Consider the following 17682-nt stretch of genomic DNA (forward strand, 5'->3'; position numbering starts at 1 on the left):
GGTGTGTTTCGTCACTGGAACGAAATAACGCGAGTTTGTTCGATTCACAGAGAGACTTTTATGTAACATTGGCATGGTACGTTTTCTTTTTTTTTTTCACGCTGCGTCTCGCTGTGTCGCAGCTGTAAATATGCTGTTACGACTGATAGAGGAAGTCTCTGTGCCCCCCCACCACCCCCGGCTCGGCGTTTCGGGTGGGGGGGGTTCCAACTTCCTAACTTTCACCGAAAGTAATGTGAAAATGTGGAACACCACAGTGCACACAAGGCGACAGAATGGCGTGACATACCTACGACACGGCTGTTAAATTAAACTACGCCTTTAGGCTGCTTTGCCTTTGCCTGTGCGAATATGCTCAGCGTAGGTAGCCTCACTGCAATGGAACAATGACAAAGCATGACATAACTAAAGTAAGCTAAATCAGGCAGTAAAAAAAAAAAGAGCTCTGATATCAATATGTCGGCCGATGTTCTTTATACATACGGAGCATACACATTTGAGCTGGAACCATAGCACTACAAACCAGCACAAAACTGACAATTACATACAGTAACATGAACCACTTCTTTTTTCTTTTTTTTCCATCAGCAGACACATGAATTAACACAAAAGTAGCATTTGCATTTTGGGAGCGTAAAACAGCAAACTCAACAAACCAGTCGGTCCCGTGCTAGGCATGATGGGAAATGTGGGCTACAATGCTCTCAGCACCTCGAATGGACATCTTGCTATCACTATTGTACCTTTCCGACTAATGCCTTAATTCCTCACTTTCTGTTGTGACTCTGTTAGTGCTTGTCATCCATATTTCTGGTCCCCCCCCCCCCCCCCCCCCCCCAGCGTGGATGAAAGTTATACAAATTGCTGAAAAAGCAAGTATATACATCATTAGTGCAATGCCTGGTCCGATTGCTTGTGTCTCTGCAGTGTCCTCCTCGCCGCCGTGACCATGAGTTTCTCCCCCGGTCCGTCCGGTCCCCCCGGGTGCACCAGTATCCAGGAGCAGAGGGACCGCTGGGAGCAGAAACGCAGCCGAACGGCCCGAGAGTTGGTGCAGACGGAGCAACGCTACTGCCAGCAGCTGGAGCTGGTCACCACTGTGCGTACTGCAGCAGTCAGGAGCACTGGTTTAACCTCCTGCGAGGTTTATGCAGTGATACTCAACTTGATGTGTGTCAAAATGCAGAATCATTGAAATACCTTAAAGCATATGCTTTTAAATTCAGTGCTGCCAACTTTTTAACACTATCTCTAAAATAAGCGCAGGGAGCTCCCGGCAGCATTTCTTAGAAAGTACCAATATGCTCCATGCATTACGGCAAAACAGCTTTCAAATGTTTTTAAGTTGGTTTCAGTTATTTAAATGTTATATATTACGTACTTAATAATTCTCTATGTGTCAGCCCTGTGACTGACAGTCGGTGAGGTCTGTGCAGATTGTTATATTATGTCAACAGGGACACTGTTTTAGGATGTGATGTTGCATTTCAATTTCAAAATGCAATTTACGGATATCTCAAAACCCGGACACGTAAAAAACGAAACTGCTTGCAAGTTTTCTCATTATTTGGGCGTCCCGACCTTTTAAAAGCGCACTTGACTGGTATTGTTTCCGCCATAAAAAATGAAACGAAACAATGAACAAAGACAACATCTCCATGCCAAACATTCTCCGAAGTAAAAGGTTTCCACAAACAGGCGATACTGTACACTGTGTTCCACTGCTACAATGAGACGTGTTAAGTGCTCACTCACCTGCCACCCTGTCGCTCCAATTAGGAGTCATTTTTAGGCCTAATGCACATTCGGTTTGCTAATCCCATTTTCACTTCAAATGACTTGAGACCAACACAGCTGTCGCTGTATTGTAAGTGTTGTGGTGCAACAACATCCCTCTGTACTTGAGCTTCATATGAGCCATGCAGGTATGTATTACCATATAATGTTCTGGGCTGTAGGGCAAAAACTACCAACCTCTAAGTCCTCTAATGTGAAAATGTCCTTAAGTGTTTTGTGTGTCCTCCTTATCAGAAAATATTTCCATTCATCAGAGGTACATCCAATCAGAGACCGCCCAGTGCTAGCTTATTAATACGAATGCGGAGAAATTGTGTCATGTTGTCTCCCTCTGCTCTGTTGTTTCTCACAGTACTTTGTGGAGATCCTGAAGGCCAAAGGAACTCTGAGGCAGGACATTAGAGAGAGCATCTTCAGTTCAATTAAAGCCATTCATTCAGTAAACCAGTAAGTATCCTCTGAATAATTTAAAGAATATCTATTCATTGAAGACGGCGGCGAGAGGCCATGAAAAGGAGTTTGTCTCTTGCGTAAGAATGCAGTCTAGATAAACTCTTACCAAAGCATCGCCCTTATCTTCTCCATTAGCCAGAGGCAACGATATTGTGTTGCAGTGTAGGTGCGTTCTCCTCCCTGGTGGATACATTACTGCACATCAGGTGTAATTACTCCTGGCGATATCACAAGTGAAGAGCATTATTTCTACCATAGAAAACGAATGAATTCTCATTGCCGACCTGACCTTCTGTTTAAGTGCTGAAATCAGAGCTGAGAGACGCTGATCTCGCCGCATGTCTAGATGTCAGATTGATCTAGCTGTCAAGGCGATGTAAAACTAAAATCTCCTGAAAGAAAAGTTTGGTTACATAAAGAGAAGATTGCTGAACTTCAAAAACAAACAAAAAACTAAACTGGGTGGGGGAAAAAACAACAGCTTATGAATGCAAATCTTAGTGCATTTAACAGCAGCATTTATCAGTGGATAACAGCATCTCCTCGTTTCTGAGCGAGAACTAAAATGTGTAAATACTTATGTAACAAATAAACAATGTCAGTGTGGTTCACACAGTAGCAGCATCTCTCCCCATGCAACATACATTAGCCCAATATACACACAGCAACAAGTTCCACATGTAAATGAATGGTAGTGGTGGTAATAATGTTGTAGCAGCAGGTGGCTGGCAATCACAGATCCAGACTCTCCAGTCTAATATTGGGGCTAAATGGGTGGATCAACACTAGATTCACCTTTTCGAGTTACTAGTTATATGTACAGTACCTTAACTCTACCACCAATTGATTCTTATTCCAGTCTGTAGTGTTCCTCGCGACAGCAGTTATTTGCCCTGGGAAAAAAAAATAACAGTAATTGTAAAAGTGGGTGTCAACAGTCAGCCTCTTAACATGAGGAACCCCGTCGGATTTGCAGTCAACAGTCTAATGGACGAAACACACCCGGCTCAGTATCAGGCCGCACAGCCTGACAAACTGCGGTGCGAGTGGTCGGGATACCTTTTGATTGGGAATTCCATTTCCAGACTAAATAATGAATGGTGCGGGCGAGGGAGGGAGGGGGGGGGGGGGGGGGGCCTCAGGCTCTCATCCTCTGCAGACTGACAGGCTTTCTTGTTGAGAGCGCTACAATGAAGATTGAATTATGAATTACACAGTCTGATGTATTGGATAAATGGTTCCGCAGCTCCCATACATCTTCATTATGAGCCCCTTATTGAATCAATGGTTGAAACATAATGGCAAGCAATCCATTTCAAAATGGTCCGTGGAGAGACAGTGTGTTAGTAGTAGACTGATTTACCACTGCCAAAAGATTGATTATAGATTTTCCCAGTTTCTTTTCACTTTCTGTCATTCTGGCATGTGGCCATGCATTTGCGCTTATGTGTGACAGTGGCACGAACAATTGAGTGGTGATAATTAGCTCTCATAGATGGATACGTAGGTGACTTTCTCATCTGTCTCTCATCTGTCTGTTACGTGCTGGAAGTCTCTTAAAGCATTAAACAAGGGTCACTGTAATCAATGGACGTGACTGAGACAACGTTCAACATTTGAGAACTTTGGCTTCTTTTATTAAATGAGAAAAAAACAGTGTTATAGGGGAAAAAAACCACGGGTAAAATAAGTAAGTAATATTTTATTTATAACGCACCTTTCTGCATACACAGTTACACAGAAAGACAGGGCTGCTTGGCCGAGACAGGAGAGAAGAGCGTTGCAGTAGTCTTGGCGTGAAAACAACGAGGGCATGGCTTAATAATTGTAGATCTGTGGCTGATAGCGTTGATTGATTTTTTTTTCCGATGGCGCACAGGCTTGTTTATGTGCGGGTCGAAGTTCCGATTCAGATTCTCACTAATGAGAAGAACCTCGGTTTTGTCTGAAATTAGCCGAAGGAAATCGAAGTGGCATCCATTACGTAAATAGCAGCCAGGCCGCCACGCAGGGTGCCAATATTACCCACGCTGTTACATCGTTACAATTACAGCTGCATATCATCGGCGTAGCACTGGGGAGAGATGCAGTTGAACATCTTTTGAGTTGTGTTTTGCAGCTTACCCCGCCTATAGATGGATTATATAGTATATACTTAGTAACATGGTACAGTACTACTTTCCTCAGTAACGAGTAGTGTAAGGGACTACAACTGAAGATTCAGTAATGACGTACGTCCCAGTAACGCACTGTTTTAAGGGTCGGCTTGTAGCGTGTTACTTTGCTACTTCTTCTGCTACTAGTCACTCAAGTGACTTGCTCCACTCTGATGGATGGAAGTGCACAAAGACATGAGTTTAAAATGACCCTGCAATGGGAACAGATGATGTGGAGTTGTCCATGATTTTTGACTTAACTCATCGTATTTTATTATTCAGCAGAAGATAACTCGTATTTTTTTTTTTTTAAGGAAAAGTGACTTGCTTGACGCTGCTTTTGGAGGCCACACACACACACACATGGGGGTTTGCTTATATACCAATTTAGATTCTGCTTTTTATCATTGTTTCCCCTCTTCTGTCACGGTGTTCCATGTCAGGATTCTTGGCAATTTTTCAAATACTTTTTTTGGCCGTTACATTCACCGTTGCATCAAAATCTATGCTGCGAAGGCTTGCCGTGGTAGCCGGTGTTTGGGCGTGCACTGATTACACGCCGATTACTTTATTTTTACAGAAATAAAACCCATTTAGTTCATTTTCATGTACCAGCGTTCAGTCATAAGCAGTTCCTTTTTGTTTACATCAATAAAACAAATCACTAAAGATGAAAAAGAAAAGCATGCTAAGCATGTTTATGAGAAACGGCACGCATATGGAAAGTTGAGCAAGCAGGTCAATTAGCTTTTAATTAATTCCAGCTGGATGGTGAATGTCGGGTGGCTCTGAAGAATCCCAGACCTGCTCGGGAATCCACCTGGGTTCACCGGAGAAACACGAAAGAGAACGAGACGATATTTTCGCAGCGGGGCGCTGATTTCTCAGATGGGTCGGTCATCGTCGCAAGGCAGCAAGAGACCACTTTTGTGAGGGCCTTTGCTTGTCAGCCCTGCGCAGCCTCAAGGCTCTCTGATAGTCATACAAGTGTGCGAGGGTGGATGTATATTCATCGATGTTTCTGTCTTTATTTACTTAACTCCAGAGTGCAGTGGGAATAGTAGTAATGAATTCTGCATTAATTAAGCTTTGTTGAGTTCCATTAAAAAAAAAAATTAAAAAAAATAGAAGACATGAATATATTGATATGCCATGCCATTCAATCTGCTTCTGGGTGTTTATAGAGAACAGAGAGCAGGCAGCAGAAGGAGCAACCCAATTATCCCCAGCTGCTAACATGACAAACAGGAATCAGCAACTTGGAAGAGCAGTCAGTGGATTCAGCAAAGGAGCACACAATCAGCGGTGGATTTGAAAGGGGTGGTGGTGGTGGGGGTCATAATGAGAATAGGTGTTGTCTGAGAGGTGGGTCGCGTCGCACAGTTCATTGAGAGCGACAAAAACGCTGCTTTATTGCTTCTGTTTTCTTATTGGTGATTCCGTGGTTCTGTTTATTTATTTGATAAGTAGCCATTTATCTTCGCACTCTGTGTCGTAACAATTAGTATTCCTCTGTTCAACCCCCCCCCAAAATGAAGGCGCCTCGGCCCGGAATTGTTTGGTCGAGGTTGTATCTGCCCCAGATGTCGCGACTGCTCGGAATTAATGTGGATTAACGCGACACACGCGGAATGCTAATGTTGTCTCTGCCCGCCGCTGATGGCCAGACAATTTAATTGCTGTGGAAAAAAAAAAAAAAAGTATTAAAAAATGTAATCCATAATTTCATATTTATCATAATAGCCTCTGGCAGTGAGGGGGGGGGGGGGGGGCAGAAAAAAAAACGGAAACACAGTTTTTCCCGCCCTTTGCCCTCGTTAGAACTCTCTCGGCTGCTCCTGCATCTCCTGATTATGAACAGAGGCTACCTTGGCGCACAACTTCATTAAAATCTATTTAAATCAACTTCAACAGCAAAGTGCTCCTTCTTACAGCATGTACGAACAGAAGTCTCTGGGAACATCATTAGAGAGTAGGAGCGCGTGTGTGTGTGTGTGTGTGTGTGTGTGTGCGCGTGTGGTACTTCCTCTAAGTTTGGATAACAAGCTCCTTCACAAGTGTCAACACCCCCAACCAATTGCGTCCGTGTTACTGTAATGTGCCTGACAGGCTGAATGACTGCTTTGACTCTGCCTTGATCCCGTTGTTTTTGTTCCCGAGTTCAGCGGGCGTGTTCTCACTACAAAGTGGCCCTGGGTGCCCTGAAGGTAGGCCTGACGTCTGGGTCCCAGTAAATACGTCACCCACGGGGAGAGGCCTTGAAATGACACCGCAGAGCCTCGCCTGCTAAACCTCCCATTAACGGAGGGGGGTGGTGGGGGGGTGGAGGGTGGAGGGGAGCAATCCTCTGAACTTTGCTCAACCTCCGCACTTCCTCTGAACATGAAAATGCTGCTTCAGATGTGATCTCGCCTTATTTGAACTCCTCCTTTCCACTGATGCAGAGCAGCAGTGCATTCTCAGGCAGTAATGTACATTAACTCAAAGCCCAATACGGTTTGGCTGGAGGCTAAGTGCTCACTGGGGGGGGACACACTCTGAAATGAACGTGTCAAAGGTCTGCGATGCACAAAAAGAAAGGGAAAATGCTGCAAATATTGAAATAGTTACTTTCGCCATGTCCTATGCAGGAGTTTGTTTGTAATGATGTCTTCCTGCTTGTTTGCGCGCCCTAAAAATGAGCGACAGCGACCCATTGAATTATAGTGGCTATAATGTAGTGTTCTACAAACGCACGGGATGTTTGATTTGAGGGGAAAAAACAAAAACCAAATAGCAATTTTATTATTTACAATATTGCTATAGCAGTTTAGTTATGATAACCTGGCTTGTTGTGTCCTCCCCCAGGAAAAGGCAACTCTTAAGCAAACCTGGCAGTGCATGGGGCACGCACACCAACACCCTGAGTTCATACAATAGTGCTATACTTAAATTTACTCACTAATATTCAAATATAGTTCTGACTGGCGGTGTCATATTTACTGGAGACCGATTGCCCTTTATGGTAATAGTGATGCTGGTTTAGGACCAGCGCGTTCTGCTGTTTTACGACGGTTCTGCACTTTAACTGCCTCAGCTATTGTTATTGACTTCTCAGACTGGTACCTTTTTTACCCGAAGTTGCCATCAAGATGGATCATTAATTGAGAGCAAACATTTTCAAACATTAAAGCAAGGAATTAGAAAAAGAGCGGCGCGTTTCTTGGATGAAAACCATCTTTGACATGAGCCAAAGATTGTGGCATGCAGAAGAAGCATATTGATGAATCATTTGCTGTTTGGCCGACTCACAGAATTAAAGGGAATTAAATACAGCTGAGATGCCAGCCTTTTCGTCCTGTACAGCTCGTTAAGACACAGCTAATTATATACGTTCATCATGAAACATTTAAATACATTGCACTCTTTCGAATGGCAATTTTGATCTAAAACGATAAGCTGTATTTCACCTGTTTTTTTTGCTTGTTTGTTTTTTCTGCAGATCTCTGCTGGTCCATTTGGAGAATGGCTACTTTGGCCGAGGCTTCGACCAGTTCTGTCCACACCTGCACCACTACAACGCGTATGTGGACAACATCTACAACGCCAGCAAAGTGCTTGCGGTAGGAACGCGGCATTTCCACACGGCCGCCACACCTCTGTGTCCGCCGACTCTCCTGTTGCACTTATTAGCATTTCACAAGCTGTTTATTACATTAGATGTGATTAGATTTTTAATAATCCCCGTGGGACAATGGCCAACGTATTCCCCAGTTATTGGACTGAATGCACAATAACAAATGCACAAGTGGTTATTGGATTCTTTGTTGCTGACACAATCAATTCGACCGCTGTCAGCCATGCCAGCACTGCCATGGCAACACTTTCATGTCTTTATGCTAGCTAGGATAACCAGGTCCTGATTCCGGCTCCCCACTTAGCACACAGACACGGGATCGATATCAGCCTTCTCCATCTCAACCTCAGAAGGAAGCAAATGAACATGTTTCCCCCAAAATTTCAAAACTGTTCCTTTTTAATCATTTTAAAACCCCACCCTCACAAATTCCAAGACTCTCCGCAAATCACATGCTGACACACAGATTGACGTGCGCGATCAGTGCCAGTGATCTCTGCGCACACTGGATCAGATTTGATTTGTTCAAATATTCCGTCCTTTGTTTGTGGATTGGCCCGCGGGGAGTGACCGGCAGAGATGTCCTGTCGGTAGCTTTGCACCAAATCTGCAAGGAAAATATTGTCTTAATTAAGAGTAAGGATGTGTCTGCAGAACACTGACTAATTGCATTGGTTGTGGATGAAGTCCTGCACGTTTGCATTGATTGAGATCGACATCCCTTGCGCTGTTATTGACTGAACAGGGGGAGCGTGTTGTAGTGACAGGTGTGCTGGTATACTCGGGTGACCCGTGATCAGTCTTCTGAGCTGCAGAAATCCGCTCTGTGCCTTTTTTTTTTTAATGAGAGTAACTCATGACCCACGTCAGTCTGATTGTGTTCTCAAATCAAACTAGAAAATGCATTTCCTGCTGAAAATGCGACGCTCCGCCACTTTTTTCCTCCAAGTGCGGAAATAGAATATTCGCCGGTTGCATAATCTGGTTTAAATTTGTGTAATTTCTTAAGCGTTTGAAGATCCAATCATCACTGAAGCGTATGTCATACAAGAGAGCCAATAAAAATAAATGGGATGGAGATTGAGTAGAAGAAAAGTAGAAGAAAACATTTAAAAGTTGCCGGTCGCTGCCTTTAGCTTGACTAATGTATGTAAACGCGCCACTGTAGGAGCAGTGGTTCTATAACCCCTTCCACCCCTCATCCTTAACACCGGAGCACCCCCTCAGGGCAGCGTTGTGAGCCCCCCTGCAGTACTCCCTGTACACACACGACTGTGCAGACGATTTCTGACTCGACTTCGAGACCGTCGTCAAGTTTGCTGCGGTGCGGCCTGATCACAGACAACAATGAAAAGGCCCACCTGAAGGAAGAAGAGGACCCGACCCGCCGGTGTCAAGGACAACAACCTCCTCCTGAACGTCAGTAAGACTAACGAGCTGATGGAGGACTTCGGGAAGAAGCAGGAAAAGAACTACGGCCCTCTTAATATCAACGGGTCCTCGGTGGAGAGGGTGGAGAGCTTCAAGTATCACAGAGGGTCTGACCTCGGCGCTGCATACTGACTCAGTGGTGAGAAAAGCAAGACAGAGACTCTGTTTCACCTCAGACGCTTGAGGAAATTCTGGGTATCCCCTCAAATACTGAGGAATTTCTACTCCTGCACCATCCAGAGCATCCTGATGGGCAGCATCACTGCCTGGTGCTGAAACCGGACCTGCAAGGCCCCACAAAGAGTGCTTCGTCCAGCTAAATGTACAGTAGCCATTGGTTCCAACATAAATCTTTAAAAAAGGCTCAGTAATTCCCTAAAACGGCTGGCTATTGTAGCTTTTCAACAAACGATATTCAAATGGGAGGAAATAGTGAATTTGTCGGGGACTATTTTCAGCAGCAGATTAATCCACATTCGGTGCTCTAGCGGGTATTTCTGGGTCTTGAGTCAAAACAAACTGCAGCACGTATTTTCATGGTAATGAAGGAACATGCCATCCAGTGCAACGGTGTGGCTAATTCATGTGTTTTGAACAGTTCTTGGACAACACGGGAGCTCTGTGGTGAAGAGGAATGAGATACATCAGGCTTTCGATACACAATGCTACTTCAGATTTAATGTGATACGTTGATTTTGAGGTCTGAAACACTGTTAATAAAGCACTCTAACTCTACATGATATCACTACTGACTGCTGTTGTTGTGAAATAGGGTAGAGCCCTCCTCAGGTCTATTTAAATACAGCAGCAGTGTTTATTTTGATGATTGACAAGAATGACAAGATAAGGCTTTTTGTCATCCAAACGTTGACACATACTCATGCTGACATGATGTGCAAATCCATATTTAATGACATCTACAGCCTCGCCTCCCCCCCTCCCCCCTCCCCGCACCCTCAGTTGGCAAGCCGGCATAATGAGTGACAGCGAGCTGATTTTTAGGTCTGTCAGGCAGAGGACGCCATCTAGATAGTGACATGAGATTCAGGGGTCGTCACTGGTTGTGACATGTCCATCATCGGTTCCACAAGCAAAAAAAAACCCCCCCAACATAAATTACTCACAGTGGATCCAGATGCTGAGCACAAGACACATGTACTCAGTCCATCAGCACGTTATGTTCCTGTTGATTAGCTGCTTGTCGGGGTCCTACTGGCATAAAACAAGGTATGGAAGGTGTACATTCAGGTAGATGCAGGTAGGGAGGGTGAGGTTTTTAATATTGCATGTGCTAATCAGAGAATTTTCAATCAAGGTGTGTCTCTTAAATGTACATGTGTGGCTCTGAGAAGGACTCAACACAATGATTTGTGTGTTGTCTTAGATCCAGCTGAAGAAAAACAAGGCCTTCAGACGTTTTAAGCAACTGCAGGAAGCCCGGCCGGAGTTCAGCAACCATAAGCTTGAGGACTTGCTTCAGCTCCCCATCCAGCGGATTGATCAGTAAGATTTCGGCCTTCTGTTTGCGTGAAAGGGCTGAATCTTTTTCTCTGACTACACTAACTTAGTGTTATGCCACAGGTTGGGTTGGTATGAGTTAAATCCCCCATGGAATACTGCATATCACCACCCTGCTGCTCCAAGTTCCTTCTTTTTAACAGAAAGACTGTTCTCCTTTACAAATGAATCACTTGGACCTTTTTTTTTTTTCGTATGCTGTTAAAGCCTGCCATCAGTGAAACTCAACACTTCTGCCACAGACCTTTCACACTTTCATACTAAAAGCTTTTACTGGCGCTCAAAGGGACTAGGCCTTTTCATGTGCTCTTGAAAATTGTATTATAGAATAGATATAGAATTTATCGAGACCGCAGCAAAAGGCATCAACAGCAAACAGATCAGTAAACGGGGGAATTTGCGGTGAACATGTGAACCTTGTTCCCTTCCCAGCAGCTTGAAGAGGTAATATTTTGTAAGCCGCGAATGGCTCCATGAAGCGTGTGTCAGTGCAGGAGACTCCACCTTCAACCAGTGTTTGTAGAATTTGAGCAACCCGGCATTGTACACATTTTCATTGTTCTCCCTGTACGTTATCGCCATTATTTTTCTCCAGCCGCGTATTTACAGCTCGGAGAAACCTCAAAAAGCCATTCCCCAAAACACAGGGAAGGAACGGAGCATCACAAATCACAAATGTATGCCGAGTTTTAAAACCCTAACCCATTTTCATGTCTGGTTGCATCACGCGCATAAGGAGAAACTCCACAGATGTCCCCCTCTCTGATCTCAAACACGCACACGCTGCTAACGATTTGAAAATAATCGCGCGATCACATGGGGAAGCAGATGTACGCAAAATATGGGACTGATGGTCGTGGTGCCACTGTCAACAGTAGTATTCTAGCTAACGTTAGCTTCCAGGGCTAGAATGCTTACCGTTTCTTGGAAACTCCCACACGGCATTACGGTGTAAGAGGGTGTGAGCTTTCACTTAACTACCAGATTTTTCTGTGTTTAATTGATGCTCAAGTGCATCACTCACAGTCACTCGCAGAGAAAACACGGAGGTGTTGCGGTGGTGCTGCTCCACCTTCGAGGGCACTGCCGTCGATGGGTCACAGATTTCACGCTTGAGTTCTGTTTCTGCTGTTTAGTTGTTTTCCTTTCACCAGTCGCCCGCTGCACTGCACAATGTGTAGTCTCTGTGACAGATGTAATTATTATTATTTGATGTAGCGGCCATGTAAGTACTCAGACCGTCCAGGAAAACTGTCAAAATCTCTTTTGTTAAGCGCCAGTTTCTTGTTTGGTTGTTTTTGTAATTTCATGCGGTCTTGGTTTTGCTTGTTAATTAGTGGAGCAAGAGGAGAAATGGGCTGAAACGTGCTTTCCGATGCAGCAGATGTCATGACAGTGGTTTATCAAGCTGCTTGGTTGCGTCTTAATTGGGCCCTTCTCATCTCCTCATGTCTCCAGATGCACAGACGAGCACGCGAAATGTTACATCCATCCATCATGCAAGAGAGACGTTGTCTCTGAGACGAGCTGACCCTTCATCTTAACATCTGAGACACTTTACTGTATATCTCATTTGCGTTCACTTGCAACTTCCTCTACAACAAAGGATCTCACTGTCCCCGTGCTTCTGGGATAATGTGGAACTCCGGAGTGCGGCTTTCCAAGCCTTGGGGAAAATGATAAGGATGCGCCGGTCCAATCCTTTGGCTCGTGGTCCAGCTAGTTGCCCACCGATCACGGGGTTGGTGGTTCTATCCTCAGCTCCTCCTGTCCAAGTGTCCTTGGGCAAGACGCCGAACCCCAAGTTGCTCCTGACGGTCAGACCAGCACCTTGCGTGGTAGCTCGCTGCCATCGGTGTGTGAATGAGAGGCTAATTGTAATTGGATAAATGCTATTTACATCAACGCAATTCCATATCGGTGCTCTCTAGTTTCACAAATTCAAAATCTGCGTCAAGGAATCATTTTTTATGTGAGGTGCACTCGCATGTTGCCATATCATTGAAGTTAATTAAAACTGCAGGTATTTATTTATTTTGTGAGCTCCACAGTTCAGGTACATTCCCTCACAACAGAAAGGGGAAACAGACAGGACTGAAAAATGGATGGGCGCCGTAAAGCTGATGCAGTCAAAGAATGCCTGGATCAGTCCCTATCCCCCATCCCTGTGTATTGGCTTGGGTCGTCGCAGCACACTAGTAGCTGGGAGGTGTTTATCTGTAGTGTACCCTGACACGTCAAAGTGGATCTGTGCTGATGACACAGTATACAAAAAGATTTGCCATTAGTGCCGCATTGACGTCATTTTCATGATCAGTGAAAAAAAAAAAATGTTCACGCAACAAGTCTGCTAGTTGTAACTTTGAGTCGGAGACAAAAGGATTGTGGGATGAAATACAGTTATAGCCCCCTCCATGCCACACGCAAATGTATAAAAATGATACAATAGCGTGGCGATGCAAGTTAATTATGGGGGGGAAAAAAGGACAGTTAAGAATGATTAATTAGAAGAATGGATGGCGGCTAGCTAGCTATGGATCACACATACGCTAACGGCTTGTTCATCAAATCGCATGTTCAAATCGGATTTTCTGACGAGACATGCCGATCGACGGAGCAAAGAGAAGTGATGCTCAAGACACACGTGCTTTGGCCTCAGGAGCCTCAGAAAATATGGAATAGGTAATGAAGTAGATCATGTATACACTGTGTATATATGTGTGTATATATATATGTATGTGTGTGTGTGTGTGTGTGTGTATAGGATGACCGCTGTTGTGTTTGACTGACACATAATCAGTCGGCCTCATTCTCTCCAGCTCAGCCCTCTCTCACTCTGCCTTTTTCCTCTGCACTTCCCATCATCATCATTGATTCGTCTGTCGTTTCCAGTGAAACTCAGGAGACTCGAGGGATGTGTCTAATTGTATGATGATTTTAAGTGGCACGGCCAGATAATTATCTGCGGCTGGCGCCTTACCTTGCTCCGGCTCCGTGGCTGGGAGAAGCAGGAAATTGTTGTCACTTATCACCATTCAAGGATGATGGATGGTGAGCAGGAGCCTGGAGTGTGGATACTTATGTTGCTGCTGGGGGAGGAATAAAATCATTGCCTTTATTAAGTGGCATTCACTAGAGCCGGCTGGAGCAGTCGTCGGCGTCCTCCCAACTGAGATCACCATTATGACAGTGATGGGGTCTCGAGTAGATTGTGGCACTGAGTACCAGCCCCCTCTGCCTGTGTTGCGCCGTGTTTGCGTCGATAAAAGAGAGACAGCTCTCACAGAGACGGCAGCAATTTGGAGGCCTTTGGTTACATCTGCTCTACGCTGAGCACCCTTTAGTATAACAATGGAATGGCTCAGTGGTCGCTCAACTCCAGCGGTCCCGGGGTCATTGTCATACTTGCTAAGCACTGAGAAGTGCGCGGCCGTGCGCCGCAATGGCCATGCTTGATTTTGTCTTTCAATTGTCAAGGTGGGATTTCAAACTGAAGGGTCAGAGTTTTTGATTAATTTCTTTTTTTAAAAGAATTCTGAAAGACGGGGCCTTTGTTCAGCGGCTCCCCTCCGTGTACTGCAGGTACCGAGTTGTATTTCGGTTAATACTTTGTTACATTGTGTTACATTGTCAATTAACCCTGTAGTTCATTGCCAGGTTTGAAGTGAGGCTCGCAATGAAACAATGCGCCTCAATTATGTTGCGAGGCAGTGTTTTGTCGTGAATCATTAGTCGGCCCTACTGACTCTGAATGTAGAGAGCGCACTTCACAGCTGAGAGCAAAAGTTCAAGATCCAGACTATTGAATGTGAGCTCTTCATAATCGATGGGCCCAGAGAAACTTAAACAGTTATTATTTCTAGCGCTGCACCTGAATCGTTATTGTCCTAGTAGCCTGATGCCGGGCCGATGCTTGGCTTTTTGGGTTGATCACTGGCACAGGCGAAGACGGTTGCAGTCGCCGGATCTTTCAAGATACCGATTGTAAATTGTATTTGGAAAAAAAAAGCTGTAAATTGGCAATTCATTTTTTACATCACTTTATACTGTGAGGTCTTCACTGCAACTGCAACACTGGCCGACTATTTCAGTCGGAATGCTCCTCCCCGCTTCCCCTATCTGCGCGTTACCGTTTTGCAAGGGGCACCGCCGCTGCATCCCGGGCTCAGGGCGATTGTGATTGGCTTAAATACAAACAAGCCAACTATACCAAGTTTGGAGATGGGGTCCGGCTGTGCGAGACGTTGACTGTTGATACAGTACATCAGAGAGCATGATGTGGGTTTATGAGTCTAGTCATAAAGCATTATAATTCAAGATGAATGCCCCCATAACGCACTATAAGGGACTGGTTAAACAGTTATCATGTGTATCACTTATCACTGTTATTTGTGTGGCAGAAGACATCATTTCCCGGGGGCATTTCTGATTCAGTATTTTAATTGAAAATGGGGGAATTACTTGATTTGTTTTAGTCACACTTTTGTCATTGGAAAAAAGTAATCACAGCTGAATCGTATCTTTACAAATACATGCGCCATTTCTGTATGGTATGAAAGACTGTATCTAGTATCAGAGTCCAGAGGAGGCAGTTCCAGTCTATTCACATACAGCATGGCAACGATGGCCGCTGTGGCTCAGAGGGTAGAGCAGGTTGTCCATTCAATCCCTGGGTTCGATCCCCACGTGTCCCTGAGCAAGACACCAGGGCCTTGCCTGATCTTTAGTCAAGACTGGCTTTATAAAAGTTTATAATCAAGTCCGGTGCTTCGACTGACAGCAGCAGGTTTGAATCGGGGCGGCGCTTCTCGACTGATGATTCCCGTCATGAAGGTCCATGGGGCAGCCCTAATTATTTCCCTGCGATGCGTTCACTTAAAACTGCAAGGACGTCAATTCTCGCGCCGGTTTAAGTTGACTCGCGCGGCAGTGCACCGTAATAAAAGCCTCAGTCATTCTGGAGTTTGATTGAAAGTGTTTCCTAATATCCACATTGACACAAGAGTTCCTCTCTCTTTGAGTAAATCCCTGTTAGTCACCGTTTCAGAGAAAGATAAGACGCGCCTCACAATCACTTCACATTACGTTTTAATTGCTCAAGTTTGGACAGCGGAGTATCTCTTAGTCTTCCGCATTTATCGCGGATGTGAATTACTTTCCTTTTAAGCTATTAAATTTGAGTAATTACCCACAAACCCATGCCATGTTCACTAACCCATGCAGGAGCTTGCCAGCGCCTCTTGACTCTTAATTACAAATTTGAATCCTTAATACATGTATGGGAAGCAAAATAATTAGACAGATATTTCCTCCATCTCCTTTTTTCTGTACTGACGTGTGTGCAAATGCCCAAATGACCTGACATGTCTGCCAGGAGAGAGTGAGGGGGGGGGGAAAGCCTGCATATCATCTGCATATTCGAAAGGAATTAGCAGCTCCTGCTGCAGCAGACACATCCCTTTACCAGCACACGCGTTCTAAAGCCGCATTCTTCATCAGAATAGCTGAACTGTTATAAATATGGTTCCGATTACGTTATTGTCTCATTATCTTCTCTTTGCTTTGCTGCTAATGAGCAGGACAGGGCAGCTAAACGAGAGGGTTCCGTTTACATTGTTTGAAATGTGCCGTAATAATGCTCATTAGAGTGTTCCCTTTTTGTTACACAGTTGCTTTAATTAGATTTTTCGTCTCCACGCCACAATACGAACGAGGGCATCCATCGCTAATAATGCCTGTAATGTATTTGTTATTACAAGATGAGACAAGAAGAGAGAGAAGTGAAATTATTTCTCTTTTTAAGCGTCTCTTAATTGAAGGAGGCTTAATTGGAGCTTGTTTGGCTTCCGTTTCATTTCCAATGAGTAATCGACTACAAGAACAATGGCCCCCCCCACACACACACACACAGACCCACCACTGTGCTAACCTGCTGTTCTTTAGTTCAGCTCCTGCAAATGCAGCACACCTCACGGCCCCCCTCAGCCGATGGAGTTGCTCAGTTCTCACGGAGATAGTTTAGTTGTTATCACATGAGCCAAGGCCCTTGCTGTTGTCGCATGTGATGTCATGAAGATGTCGTACACTGTTCTTGTCTTCCTCTCAGGGGGGGGGGGGGGGGCTGTCTTTAGGGTGTACCGGCCAACATCTTAAGGTTGAGCGGCTTGTGGTCCGTGCTGAGTCCGTGTGACTTGAAAACTGTGGCTGGATGATCAGAAAGTCCCGCCCATCAGGACGCTCCTGGTGGTTCCTGTTGAGTCCACCCTGGTTTTAAGTCAGGTTGGGATTCTCATCATCCACTCCTTGTCTGGAGCGCCCCCTCAGATCTGCTGCACCTCCCTCTCTCCACCCTCCTCTGCATTTACCTCCCATAGGACGACCCCCACCACTGATCCTTGATGTTGTAAGTGGTGGTTCGAGACCTAATTGAGAGATTGATCAATCATCACCTCTGATTTGTATCCCACTTCATCCACTTTTTGTGCTTTCTGTAGATCTTTCCATCTCGGCGCCGTGGACGTCGGTGCTTATTCTAGAGCTTTTGACCGTATGATGGTCTCATTTGTAAATTGAGTTTGCTCGGTTACCATGGAAACGTAGATGTTCGAAGCATGATTCTTGGCGCTTCTCGGACTTGTTGTCCACGTTGACATCCTCCTAATACAGGATAACATGTACACTCCCATACAGTTATTTGAACTGACTGTAATG

General features: G+C 44.9%; 1 protein-coding gene across 1 annotated transcript in view; it reads left to right on the top strand.

The window, feature by feature from the left end:
- The first annotated feature begins 949 nt into the window (after positions 1-949).
- The window catches only part of arhgef39 (Rho guanine nucleotide exchange factor (GEF) 39), a 36469-nt gene continuing 19736 nt past the window's right edge, over positions 950-17682 (top strand). The window contains exons 1-4 of the mRNA XM_070929216.1: positions 950-1099; positions 2150-2244; positions 7888-8008; positions 10838-10956. Coding sequence (XP_070785317.1) covers positions 950-1099; positions 2150-2244; positions 7888-8008; positions 10838-10956 — 485 coding nt within the window. The remainder of the gene's footprint in view (positions 1100-2149; positions 2245-7887; positions 8009-10837; positions 10957-17682) is intronic.

The sequence above is a fragment of the Enoplosus armatus genome, chromosome 22 (genome assembly GCF_043641665.1).
Source record: "Enoplosus armatus isolate fEnoArm2 chromosome 22, fEnoArm2.hap1, whole genome shotgun sequence".
NCBI classification, from domain to species: Eukaryota; Metazoa; Chordata; class Actinopteri; order Centrarchiformes; family Enoplosidae; genus Enoplosus; species Enoplosus armatus.